This window comes from Myxine glutinosa, chromosome 9 (genome assembly GCF_964187855.1).
Source record: "Myxine glutinosa chromosome 9, kmMyxGlut1.1, whole genome shotgun sequence".
NCBI classification, from domain to species: Eukaryota; Metazoa; Chordata; class Myxini; order Myxiniformes; family Myxinidae; genus Myxine; species Myxine glutinosa.
In genome coordinates, this window is record NC_136269.1 from 105,714,128 (window position 1) to 105,727,386 (window position 13,259).

The 13,259-nt window shown below is 41.4% G+C and overlaps 1 protein-coding gene across 1 annotated transcript in view; it reads right to left on the reverse strand.

Annotated features, from left to right (window-relative positions):
• SLC15A1 (solute carrier family 15 member 1) overlaps positions 1 to 13,259 on the reverse strand; it is a 130,137-nt gene that overhangs the window by 19,995 nt on the left and 96,883 nt on the right. Inside the window, exons 19-20 of the mRNA XM_068128623.2 lie at positions 5,379 to 5,486; positions 2,759 to 2,849 (exon numbers count right to left, since the gene is read on the reverse strand). Coding sequence (XP_067984724.2) covers positions 2,759 to 2,849; positions 5,379 to 5,486 — 199 coding nt within the window. The remainder of the gene's footprint in view (positions 1 to 2,758; positions 2,850 to 5,378; positions 5,487 to 13,259) is intronic.

The window sequence follows — 13,259 nt, forward strand, 5'->3', positions numbered from 1 at the left end:
CCAAATAGAACGTCACTTGTGATTGGTCAATCATGCTAATTAGCTGCAGTTGTACCGCAATGTTCTGTGATGCTTTTTCTGATTCGCCAAATTTGTCATGTGAGTTTGCTAATACTTGAATATTCTATCCATTTTTTCGATTTTTGTGCAATATTTCGCTATGGTGATGGAGCTATTTGAAAACGAAATAAACTAGAACAGCACTCAGTAGAGAGCATACCTCCACCAGATGAACAGTTTACGTTTTGTATCCCATAGTAGACCAGAAAATCACAATACAGAAACACATTAAATCAAAATCATCCGTCCACAACTTTTTTGAGATATCCTGCTGTATATCGTTTTTGGCGCCATCTCCCAATGGTGAAGAATCGCTTATAAAGTTAAATAACAAGTAGATACATTCAAAGTACACCGCCCCCATGCCAAATAATTAAATATCCTGCAGCGCGGCATTGCAGGGGTGCCTCCGGTGTCCGGCAATACCACAGTGCAGCTCATAGAGATTGCATTGGGAGGGAGAGGTGTACTTTGTATAATTGTATAATTTGTATAATTGATTGATTAATTGTATAATTAAAATCAATAAAAGATTATCACAAAATATTTTCTTAATCAATTGGCTAATAGCATAACTAAACCACCAGTCCTTCATCCGAAGATGTATCTTTTAGGAATTTAATTCAATAATTCATTAATAAAAAAATTAAATAATTAATTGATTAATAAATAAATAATTAATCGATTAAATGATTAATCAATAAATCAAAAATATCCTTAATAGCCACATCACTTGGTCACTGTCATGTCCAAATATTAGCTTCCGAGCTCAAAAGGTGCCTGAGATATTGGCCAAATGAGAAAGAAAATATAGAAATTATTAATAATGAAAATAAATAAATAATAATCATTAAAAAATGAAATAATTAATCAATTCGCTAATAGAAAACGTAAACCACCACCATTTCATCAGAATCTGTAACTTAAAAAAAAAAAAAAATTAAGTCATTCATCGAATAATTAAATAAATCATCGATTAATTAATTAATCAATAAATCAAAAATACCCTTTACAGCCAAATCACTTGGTCATTGTCATGTCCAAATATCAGCTCCCGAGCTCAAAAGGTACCTGAGATATTCCCCAGAGGAGAAATAAAATAAAGAAATAATTAATAATGAAAATAAATAAATAAAAATCATTTAAAAAATGAAATAATTAATCAATTCGCTAATAGAACACGTAAACCACCACCATTTCATCAGAATCTGTAACTTTAAAAAAAAAAAAAATTTGTCATGAATCGAATAATTAAATAATTAATCTATTAATTGATTAATTGATTAATCAATAAATCAAAAATATATTTTACAGCCAAATCACTTTGTCATTGGCATGCACGTCATTGGCTAGCTCAAAGGATGGCTGAGATATCGCCCAGACAACCAAGAAAACAAACAAGAAAACAAGAAAACAAACAAACAACCAGAGTGAAAACTGAGTACTCCTTTTCAGCGTGCGTCATTGCCGAGCCCGGGAATGACGTTTTGCAGCGCCTGGATATGGCACAGGAAAGGAGCGGTGTGCAATTATCATATCCAAATCCATATTCAGATCGTCACCAAAATCGAATTGAATCGTCCTTGTCACACACACAACCTGTCCACCAAGTTTCGTCCAAATCCGTCCACAACGTTTTGAGATATCTTGTTCACAGACAGACAGACAGACACAGACAGAGGGGTGAAAACATAACCTCCAGGTAAAAGGTAAAAATTAACTAAACTGATACAGTCAACACATTTGAAACCATGCATAACTTTTGTTAAACCTGTCAATTTCCATTGACGACTGTTGTACACAGAGCCGCGGGGGGGGAGGGGGGAGGGGGGGGAGGGGTGGGGTGGGGAGGGGGGTGACCACCCACCCCGGGCCCGGACCTAATAGGGGCCCGTAATTATTCCTTCAATTTTTTTGGTTTCATGTAATGATTGTTTGTGACGATGAAACACCGTGTACAGCTTTATCTTGTGTCTCCCTCCAAGTCACTCAGGGCGATTCCCAGACATACTATTGCCATGGGCAGTAAACACCCTCCTGCTGTGGGAACAACTTACATTATGATAATTGCGGTGATGACGTTATGAAGTAAATGAACACAGGAATGTTGGCCAAACCCCATCCGGATGAAATGAGTGAATAAACTAATCCATTCATCTATACCATAGGAGAGCCGTGTGTGTATATGTATGTTTATGTGTGTGTGTGTGTGTGTGTGTGTGTGTGTGTGTGTGTGTGTGTGTGTGTGTGTGTGTGCGTGCGTGCGTGTGTGTGTTTGTGTGTGTGTGTGTGTGTGTATAATATTAAATATTAATTTTCCTTATTGGGTGTAGGTAGGGGAGTGTTTTAAGCACCTACAAAAAAAACAGAAAAAAAACATTTCTTCGAAAGACCAACATTCACCGGGTAACTCCGGATACTCCTGCTCCCACAGGAATAAATGAATAACACCCCAATTTCCCTTAACCATGGCATGTGTTTGGTCTGACAAAAATACGGAAACCTCCTTAGCTATAGGTTGATGATAAATAAAAAATTGAAGGGGGCCTGACACTTGGTATTGCCCCGGGGTCCATCCTGGCTCTCGGCGGCCCTGGTTGTACAGCTTGCTAACCAACATGATAGTTCCAATTTTTAAGCAATTTATTTATGCTATAGCCTTTTTTGGTACAGGAGACAACTATCAATGTGGTCTTACCGAAGTAAGAAGTATGCTGTAAACGGCTCCAAATTGCACCTCCAATGGTTCTGTGAAGTTTTTGTCCTTGTAATAAACTGCCATTGTCCTCCTGTAAATGGATGAAAACAGTTTACCTTTGTGGTTAAGGAGGAAACCTCAAAAAGTGGAAAGATAATACTGTCGGCTTGACAAAAAGTATTAAAGACCCCAGACCTATTGACATGTTTACTGAAAGTATTTCTGGGGAAAGAATGAGGGTTTGATCCACCATCTTGGCTTCCAGATGGTATTTGCAATACTAGTTAAACAGGTAGTGTGGAACACTCACCCATAACCTCCGAAAATAGTTTGGTCATATATATTTAAAAAATATATGGGCAATGCCCCTGGGCTCACCTGGTAGAACCAGGGAATCACTGGTAGGCATGAATGACCCCCAAAATATGTAACAAAGAAAGTAAATACCTATTTTGGGGGGCAAACCCCTGATTTTTTAAATGCCGTGACCAAACTTTAGTACATCATGGGTGATGAAGGTCGTGGTCTAGTTTCATCGAAATAGTGTGTGTAGTTTCAGAGAAGAAAGCAAATACTATACCTATTTTGGGGGGCCAAACCTGGACCCATTTTGGACAAATTAGAAGTCATCCTTTATATGCTGAATTAAATACCACCTAAAAATATTCTTTATAGATTGGAAAAACATTGCTTTTGAGTTGACTAAATTTCCAGTCTTTAGCTGGAGTTAATTTTTGCTGGATTCATTTTGTGAGTCCATGTTATACATATAAACTTATATTTTCCTGAGAATTTTATCTGAAAAGTGCCCTGTGTATTATACAAGACAGCGGATTATACACTCCAAGATGAAAAGTATGTGGACACCCGAACATCGAACATCTCATTCCAAAATCATGGGCATTAATATGGAGTAGGTTCCCCCCCCCCCCCCCCCCCTTTACTGCTATAACAGCCTCCACTCTTCTGGGAAGGCTTTTCACTAGATGTTAGAACATTGCTGTAGGGATTTGCTTCCATTCAGCCACAAGAGCATTAGTGAGGTCGGGCACTGATGTTGGGCGATTAGGCCTGGCTTGCAGTCGGCGTTCCATTTCATCCCAAAGGTGTTCGATGGGGACGTTGTCAGGGCTCTGTGCACTGTGCAGGTCAGTCAAGTTCTTCCACACCGATCTTGACAAACCATTTCTGTATGGACCTCACTTTGTGCACAGGGGCATTGTCTTGCTGAAACAGGAAAGGGCCTTAACCAAACTGTTGCCACAAAGTTGGAAGCACACAATCGTCTAGAATGTCATTGAAATGCTGAAGTGTTAAGATTTCCCTTCACTGAAACTAAGGGGCCTAGCCTGAACCATGAAAAATAGCCCCAGACCATTATTCCTCCTCCACTTAACTTTACAGTTGGCACTATGCATTCGGTCAGGTAGCGTTCTTCTGACATCCGCCAAACCCAGATTTGTCCGTCAGACTGCCAGATGGTGAAGCGTCACTCCAGAGAACGCGTTTCCATTGCTACAAAGTCCAATGGCGGCGAGCTTTACACCACTCCAGCCGACGCTTGGCATTGCGCAAGATGATCTTAGGCTTGTGTGTGGCTGCTGGACCATAGAAACCCATTTCACAAAGCTCCCGACGGACAGTTTTTGTGCTGACGTTGCTTCCAGAGGCAGTTTGGAACTCGGTAGTGAGTGTTGCAACCGAGGACAGATACTTTTTATGCACTACGCGCTTCAGCTCTTGGTTGTCCCATTCTGTGAACTTCTGTGGTCTACCACTTTGCAGCTGAAATGTTGTTGCTCATAGACGTTTCCACTTCACAATAACAGCACTGACAGTTGACCGGGGCAGCTCTAGCAGGGCAGAAATTTGACGAACTCACTTGTTGGAAAGGTGGCATCTTATGATGGTGCCACGTTGAAAGTCACTGAGCACTTCAGTATGGCCCATTCTACTGCCAATGTTTGTCTATGGAGATTGCATGGCTGTCTGCTTGATTATATATACCTGTCAACAATGGGTGTGGCTGAAATAGCCGAATCCACTAATTAGAAGGGGTGTCCGCATACTTTTGGTCATGTAGTGTACATGAGTGATTATGGGTGGTTGTTTTGGGTTTGGTTATGAAAGAAATGTTAGATATAATAGAGCCAAAAGACCAAATTGCATGCAAACTTGAGTGAAATGTTTTTGCTATGTTTATCTCTGTCATTGAAAGCTGGATAGAGGTTATGTTTTCACCCCTATCTGGTTGTCTGTCTGTGAGCAGGATAGCTAAAAAGGTTGTGGAAGGCTTTGGATGAAATTTGATGGACAAGTTGGGTGGTGGTTGTGGTGCGCGGATGCTTGGCTGCATCATTTTTCTGGTTGCACGGCTGTTACCGCTGATGGAATTCCCCCTATTACCAGTCAATTTTCTTAAAGTAAACATCAAGGGTGGCTTGAACAGAGCTTTTCTCATATTTCTCTTGTCTACCGCTCCCCTTATTATATGTTTTATGTGTCTGTTTTGATTTTTTTGTGTGATAACTGATAAATGTTAGCTCTTTTACGAGCCTCGATCCTGTATACCAAAAAAAAAAAAAAAAAAAAAAAATGCACATGTGAATTGTGATATTACCTTCCTTTAGTGAAGTGATTAAATTCTGTGGCATTGAAGGGTTTCAACGAGTGGTAGTCCTCGCTATCCACCATCACTTTCACCGGGATGTCCAGGTTACTAATAAACCTGGAAAATTTGTTGAGTACAGGGCCACAGGAAATCATCCAAGATCGTTAAGAACTGTGTACTCAAGGTAGTCACATTATCAGTAAGGATAATAAGATGGAAAAAGGGGTTGGGGAAAATCACACAGCATTGACATGGTTACAAAAAAATTGGGGAGAAAAGAGCAATTCATTGAAAAATGTGTATAATATTTTGTCACAGAGGGCCATCTGCACATCACATAAATGTATAAGCAATAAATAGCCTGAGTGGGCTGACGGTCATCTCTTGAGATTGTAGTTCAGACCTCTCCTGATTTTGGGGACCCTCCTGAGAGCCTCCCTGATCCCCTAGGAGGCCCCCTAATAGGAAATTGAAGAATCGAAGACCGGGCGATCCTGTGGACCATCGAGTGTAAGGGCTATATCGGGTTCCAGAGCAATAGGTTGGTAAATAAGGGACGATTAGGGATGCGAAGTTTCAGGCATAACCACCACTGGGAGCCCCCATGATCCAAAATCGAAAGATCGAAGCCTGAGCGATTGTGTGGGCTACTGTCTTGTATTCATGTGTCATGTTTCAGAACAATCAGCCGGGTGATAAGGAAGTAGGAGCTAAAATATCAAAAGGTGACAGACATCCGGACATCATAACACATTTTATAAGTGCATCTCTTCGAGAATCGTGATGAGATGAACTAAAAATGATAAACTTTTTATTCTGTCCTCCCCTTTGTCAATCGGTCCTACTACCCTCTTTACCCTTTTCTCTACTCTCATCTCTAATGCTATTGCCTTTCTTTTTCTCCTATATTCTGTCTCTTTCTCCTTATTTTACTCAAAAGCATTGCAGATGTACAAACCAAGATCAAGGTAAATGGAGTTCAAAGCACAATCGCAGCATTCAGAAATTTTTGGACAATCAAACTGTATATATTGTTGCAATTCTGTGAACCGGTCCCGGAGGTAATTGCAACAAACATACAGGTTCCTCAGTGTAGTTATTTTCATAGCATAAGATTAGAATAGCCCCTTCCCCTTGTGTAGTGGGTTAGTATGTAAAATAATGCGTTGGTGAAGGGTAGAAAGGTTACCCTCCCCCCCCCCTCTTTTCCTCCTTTTTAAACTCAACTGGACTACCGTCCAGTTGAGTTCATCACATACTGAACCCTCCGGCGTCTGTCGTCTGTCGTCGTCTGTCGTCGTCGTCGTCTGTCATCTGTCGTCCGTTAACTTTTCGACGTTAACACTCCAGCGTCCACAAATATCAACCGATTCTGATCAAACTTGACATGCAGCATCCTTACCCGAAGGGCCAGGTTGTTATTACATTTCAGGCCGATCCGTTGAAAAATGGCGGACTTAGGCGACCATTTTGTTTTTGGTCATGAAAACGACGTGAACACTCTAGTGTCCACAAATATTAACAGATTTTGATCAAACTTGGAATGGTTAACCCTTACCACACAAGGTAGGTTGTTATTGCATTCCAACCCGATCCGTCACAAAATGGCCGCCATAGGCCGCCATATTGTTTTCAGCTCCGAAACGACGTTAAGACTTTAACGTCCACAAATATTTATGGATTTTGATCAAACTAGGTGTGTGAGACTCTTACCACACAAGGTAGGTTGCTATCGCATGTCAACCCGATCTGTCACAAAATGGCCGCCATAGGCCGGCATATTTTTTTCAGCTCTTAAGAAAAGCACAAGAATTTAGGACTTTAAAGTTGTCCAGTCAGTTCAGTTGAGTTCTGCTTCCCTGGAAGCTCTAGTCTTATAGTACAGCTGCTAAGCTCTCTATATGGGTTCAATTGTGCACTTCATGGTAAAAGCATGAAATCTCCCACATGTGCAACAGGGACCAAGACATTACCTTTTCAGATATGGGCCACTTCCTCGAGTGCCCAGGGTGGCCGCAAGAGGTCAATGACCTTTGGCCCTATAATTTGCACACATTATGCATATACAGCCTAAAATGATGATATACTATGAACATCATGTTTGATACCTGAATGCAAAATTACACGAGGTTTTGTTATTTAAACTTAAATGTAGATCTTTTACCATCCTAATGTCATCTTAAGGTCATTTAGTGACCTTTGACCTACTCTGGACATTATCTAGTCAGGCATCAGGCAAGCATAACTGATCGTGTCAAAGGTGTTTGTGTCAAACACATATCATGTTTGGTATCAAAGTGTAGCAAATACCATGCACATTGCAAAGATGTTACTTAAAATGAAATCTGTTCTGAAGTAAAAGTGTCACCTAAAAACCTACTCTGAATTATGTCATATATTTTGTGTTGCAGATACCGTAGTATTAATGGAAAAATGATAGTGTGTCAGTGAATTAGTCTTTCTTTGAATTGCATTGGTCAGCTTCAACTGGTCACTTCATTTTTCATTGAAACTTAACTGGTATTTAACCTATTGCCACCTTTCCTTTGTACATTGCAGGTAATACTCACTGTCTTCCTCTCAAGCATCTGCACTCCCTCCTTCCATCAAGTAGAAAGTAGCATAGTAGCATGTAGATATCTAACAATAGAAATCATCTAACCCGATGCCATAAACATTTCCCTGCTTTTAACATGGCTACTAAGCGTTTCATTGTTGTAGACCCCAATCAACCAAGCACATCTAAGCAACCCATGGTAGAATCAGCTGTACGAACCAATTGGGAACTGTGCATAATTTGTCAAGAAGACACAGGTGAGCCACCGCGTAGTCCTGTCAGATCAACACGGGAAGCAACCAAAAGTAGTTACAAAAGCCTTGCAGAGATTCTGTACAAATTTCAAGAGATAGATTCCATTTCGGAAGACCTGATATCCAGATTGGATGATGGAGCGGGTTTGGAATTCACTATGATGGCACACAGTGCAAAGTGGCATGGATCATGTCGTACGAAGTTCAGTCTAACAAAGCTGGAGCGAGCTAAGAAGAAACTAGATAAGGAATCGCCATCCACAGTACATACTCACCGTTTAAGCAAAGCAAATGAAAATGAGCAATCCTCAGAACCAATTTGTTTCTTCTGTGATAAACAAGCCGACCATGATGCGCTACATGAGGGGATTGAGGGGTCCACATACAATTTAGATGAACGTGTTCGCAAATGTGCTTTGCAGCTGAACGACACATCTCTCTTAGCAAAACTCTCACCAGGAGATATGATTGCTTTAGAAGCAAAATACCACAGTAGATGTCTCGTTAACATCTACAATAAAGCAGAGAGGGCAAACAAGGCATCTGATGATAATGAAACTGATGCCGAGCTGCATGGCATAGCACTAGCACAATTGGTGTCGTATATTGAAGAATTTCAAGATGATAATGTCACACCAGTCTTTCGTCTTGCTGATCTCGCAACACTCTACCAGCAACACTCTACTTGTTTGTTTTCCCTTGTAGACAACGATTCCTACGAATAAAGAGGAACAAAAATCAAAATGTCTCGCTCTCTTGGCTCTCTTGACTCTCCTGGTTTTCTTGGCTCTGCGTGAGGCATTGGTGTTGGTACATTGTCCTGTGGCGTTTTGTGGTGCGGCTATTGAGGCTTAAACACATCCCGGGTTTCCTCCTTTTCAGTTTTGTGTTAAACAGCATTAGTGACTGTTTCAAAAGGTAATCACATGTGTTTGTGCTTTATAATATTTTTACTTCTGGTAGAGGCCTTTGCTCCCATGAAAACGCCATGATAAGCTATTTATAAATGTTGACAGGCCATTTGTTCAAGGAGGAAAAAACCTCTTGGAGAGGTGGGACATTATTAGTACTAGTGTGACTCAGTGCGCTCCGCGCGCATTACCACACGTCGTTTCAGAGGGGTAGGCATCTTTGACCATTTCGGTGTCTTTTGGGTTTCATGGTGTTTTGGGTCTTCAGGGCCATTTGGGTCTTCAAGGTCTTTTGGATCCTCTGGGCCTTTAAGGGTATTTTGGGTCTTTGAGGTGTTTTGGGTCTTCAGGGTCTTTGGTGTCTTCAGAGGCTTTTGGGTCTTATGGGTCTTTGGTGTCTTTTGGGTCTTCGGGGTCTTCAGGGGCTTTTGGGTCTTAAGGTTCTTTTGGTTCTTCTTAGTCTTTAGGTCTTTTTGGGTGTTCTGAGTATTTTTGGGTCTTCGGGGTCTTTTGGGTCTTCGGGATCTTTTGGGTCTTCAGGGTCATTTTGGTCTTTGGGGTCTTTTTGGTCTTCGGGGTCTTTTGGGTATTTTGGAGCTTCGGGGTGTTTTGGGGCTTCAGGGTGTTTTGGGTCTTCAAGGTGTTTTGGGTCTTCAAGGTGTTTTGGGTCTTTGGGGTGTTTTGGGTCTACGGGGTGTTTTGGGTCTCCGGGGTGTTTTGGGTCTTCAGGTTGTTTTGGGTCTTTGGGGTCTATTTTTGTCTTTGGGGTCTTAAGGTTATTTTGGTTCTTCTTAGTCTTTAGATCTTTTTGGGTCTTCTGGGTATTTTTAGGTCTTTGGGGTCTTTTGGGTCTTCGGGGTCTTTTGGGTGTTCGGGGTCTTTTTGGTCGTCAGGGTCTTTTTGGTCTTCGGGGTGCTTTGGGTCTTCGGGGTGTTTTGGGTCTTCGGGGTGTTTTGGGTCTTTGGGGTGTTTTGGGTCTTCGGGGTGTTTTGGGTCTTCGGGGTGTTTTGGGTCTTCGGGGTGTTTTGGGTCTTCGGGGTGTTTTGGGTCTTCGGGGTGTTTTGGGTCTTCGGGGTGTTTTGGGTCTTCAGGGTGTTTTGAGTCTTCAAGGTGTTTTGGGTCTTCGGGTATTCAGGGTCTTTGGGGATTCAGGGTCTTTGGGTATTCAGGGTCTTTTTGCACCTCAGGGCCTTGAAGGGTATTTTGGGTCTTTGGGGGTCTTCAGGGTATTTTGGGTCTTCAGGGGTCTTGGTGGTCTGAAGGGTCTGGGGGGAATTAAAGGGTCATCAAAGGTCTGAGGGGTTTCAGCAATTCTTAACGCAATTAAGAGGGTTAATTAAGAAGGTGGTAATTTTATTTGAAGAAGAAGAAGAAGACGTTTTCGTCGCATATAAACATACATACATACATACATACATACATACATACATACATACATACATACATACATACATAGCGAACCATATACGTTTGCTCTATTATAATAAGATTATATTGTTTGTAATAACATTTATATTATGCTATTATCATTCGTTTTGTTATTGGAAACTGCCTTGGAAAAAATGCTACGATAAAGCTAACTTAACATGGATATACACCTCAACACGCAACCCCAATGGCGGGGAAAACTCCCTTGGGGAGAGGGGAAAATGGGATCGCTACAACCTTCATTGTGACCCTTAGTCCTGTCAAGTTCGGTTGAGATTTTATAAGTAACGACCGAATGTATCGTGGTCAAAAATTGTCAGACAAACAGCCAGCCAGACAGACAAACACCAAATTTCGTATTTTCGTATGATGCAGCTTGTAGGACATGGGAAAGACAGGCAGGAATAGAATCGCACAGTGCAGAAAAGACAGCGAAAATAATTATTATAATTAAATATAATGATGGAAAGAGAAGAAACTGCTTTGTGATGCTGTATCAGAGCTCAGTGAGCGAGCTGTGGGGACTTGAATGGAGATGGTATAAAACTCGAAAGCTCGAAAAAATGATGAGGGCAGGAATGGCTGTGGAATAAAGACAGAGGGAAAGCTTCCTACCGGGAGACAATTACTGAAAGTGTTTTGAGGGACAGCCATGTTAATCAAGTGTAAAGCTTATAGTCGAGGAATGCCAGGATATAGTAGAGCCAGATCAACACAACACACACACACACATGCACACCCACCAGGAGAAATGCACTCAAACTGTGATTATATTATATGCAGAGTATAATGTGGATCTCACAAGCCACAAATTATTTTTCACAAATAATAATTGTCATATTGTCATCTTATTTAAATACTTGCATATAGCTACATTAAACTGTACCAAGTTGTTGAAGCCATGAGCATTAATCTTTCAATACCTGAATTAGGTATTGAATGTTATTGAATGTTAAATGTATGAGCAGTTATTTCTGCTAAGTGCAGCATTGTGAGGAGAGGTGAAGGAAATTTATTTGGAAGGATGGAATTGCATGTCCGCATAAGAGTGAATGGGATTTCTGGTGGAAGAAAGACCATCAATTAATTGAATAATTTGTTGGAGCCAAAACAGAATCTTATGGAAGTAAATGCACTACTACGTGAATACAGTAGTTTGATAAGCAGAATTAGATAAATTATTATTTAGGAAATTCAAGGGGAATACCAACACAAAATAGGACCTTAAATAAGAAAAACGTGCCAGATGTCAAATGCCTATGAAGATGCCCAATACAATGATGTTACACTTCTTTCTTCCACCCTCAAGCATTCCATACTATTATTCAAATGGCCTGGAAAAATGCAGATTTTTATACTTGTAATGTATTACAGGCAGTCCCCGGGTTACGAACGAGTTCCGTTTTTAAGTCTCATTTGTTTTCGGTCTCATTCGTTTGGGGTTCGTTCGTTTTGGGTCTCACTATCTGCCATGATCTTTCTTGGGAAAACCACATTTCCAAGCTGGCCTCCAAAGCCAGTCGCCGACTGGGCATCCTCCGTCGTGCGAAGTCCTTCCTCGGCACACCTGAGCTCCTCACCACATACAAGGCTTTCATCCGCAGCTCAATGGAATACTGTTCTCCCCTATGGGCCGGTGCTCCTGCCTCACACCTAGCTCGGCTTCACGCTGTTGAAACCAAAGCTTTCAGAATTATTGGAATCTCCCGCGATGAAGCTATCTCTGAGGGCCTTTCACTCACTCACCGCAGGCAGGTAGGTGGTCTTTCTGTCTTCTACCGACTCCTCTCCGGCCTTGCACCCCCAGCTCTCTCTGTGCTCTGTCCCCCAAATATTCCTACAGGTCGCACAAGATCTGCCAGCAACCCTCTGATGGTTAAACTGCCGAAATCTCGGCTCTCCGCTCACCTTCACTCTTTCATTCCTCTTTTCTCCCGCCTCTGGAACAAACTCCCTCACTCCCTTCAATCCCACTCCTCCCTCCAGGTCTTTAAAACAGCTGTTCACCACCATCTCTTATCTTCCCCCATCCAAAACCTTGATCTTTTCTACCCCCGCTAATTCACCCCAGATCCACCTTGTTTGAAATTCCAACTTCTTTCCTGGAAGTCCTGGCAGTGTCCATATGTTTTATACCTCTCCCACTGCCCCCTTCCCACGCCCCCCCCCCCCCCCAAAGCCCTCGCCCTCTCTCAGATCTCTCGATGTCTCCATGTCTCTCGGTCCCTGCTCTCAAATGTTGTGTTTGTGTCCTTCCCCCTCTCTCCCCATCTTGTCTACCGCTCCCTATGTTATATGTTTTATGTGTCGGTTTGTCTTTCTGTGTGATTAATGTTCGCTCTTTCACGAGCCTCGATATTGTATACAAAAAAAAAAAAAAAAAAAAAAAAAAAAAAAAGTCTGTCTGTAAGTCGAATTTGTATGTAAGTCGGAACAGTTGCGGACGGTTCACATCTAGCGTCAATTATTCAAATGTTTGTCTTAGTATATAGTATATATTTTACCTAAAACATCTATAGGTATAAAAAAAACATGAAAGAAACATTTCTTAAACTGTTTAGATAGAAAAGAAAGGATAATGATTGAAGGTTAACACTTACTCTCGTTCCAATTGATGTCTTGCAAACCTTGAAATGATCATACCTTGATATATCTCTCCGAGATGATGGGCCTGGTGTTTGAGAGGATGGACCTGGTGCTGGAGAGGATGGACCTGGTGCTGGTCAATTTTCTTAAAGTA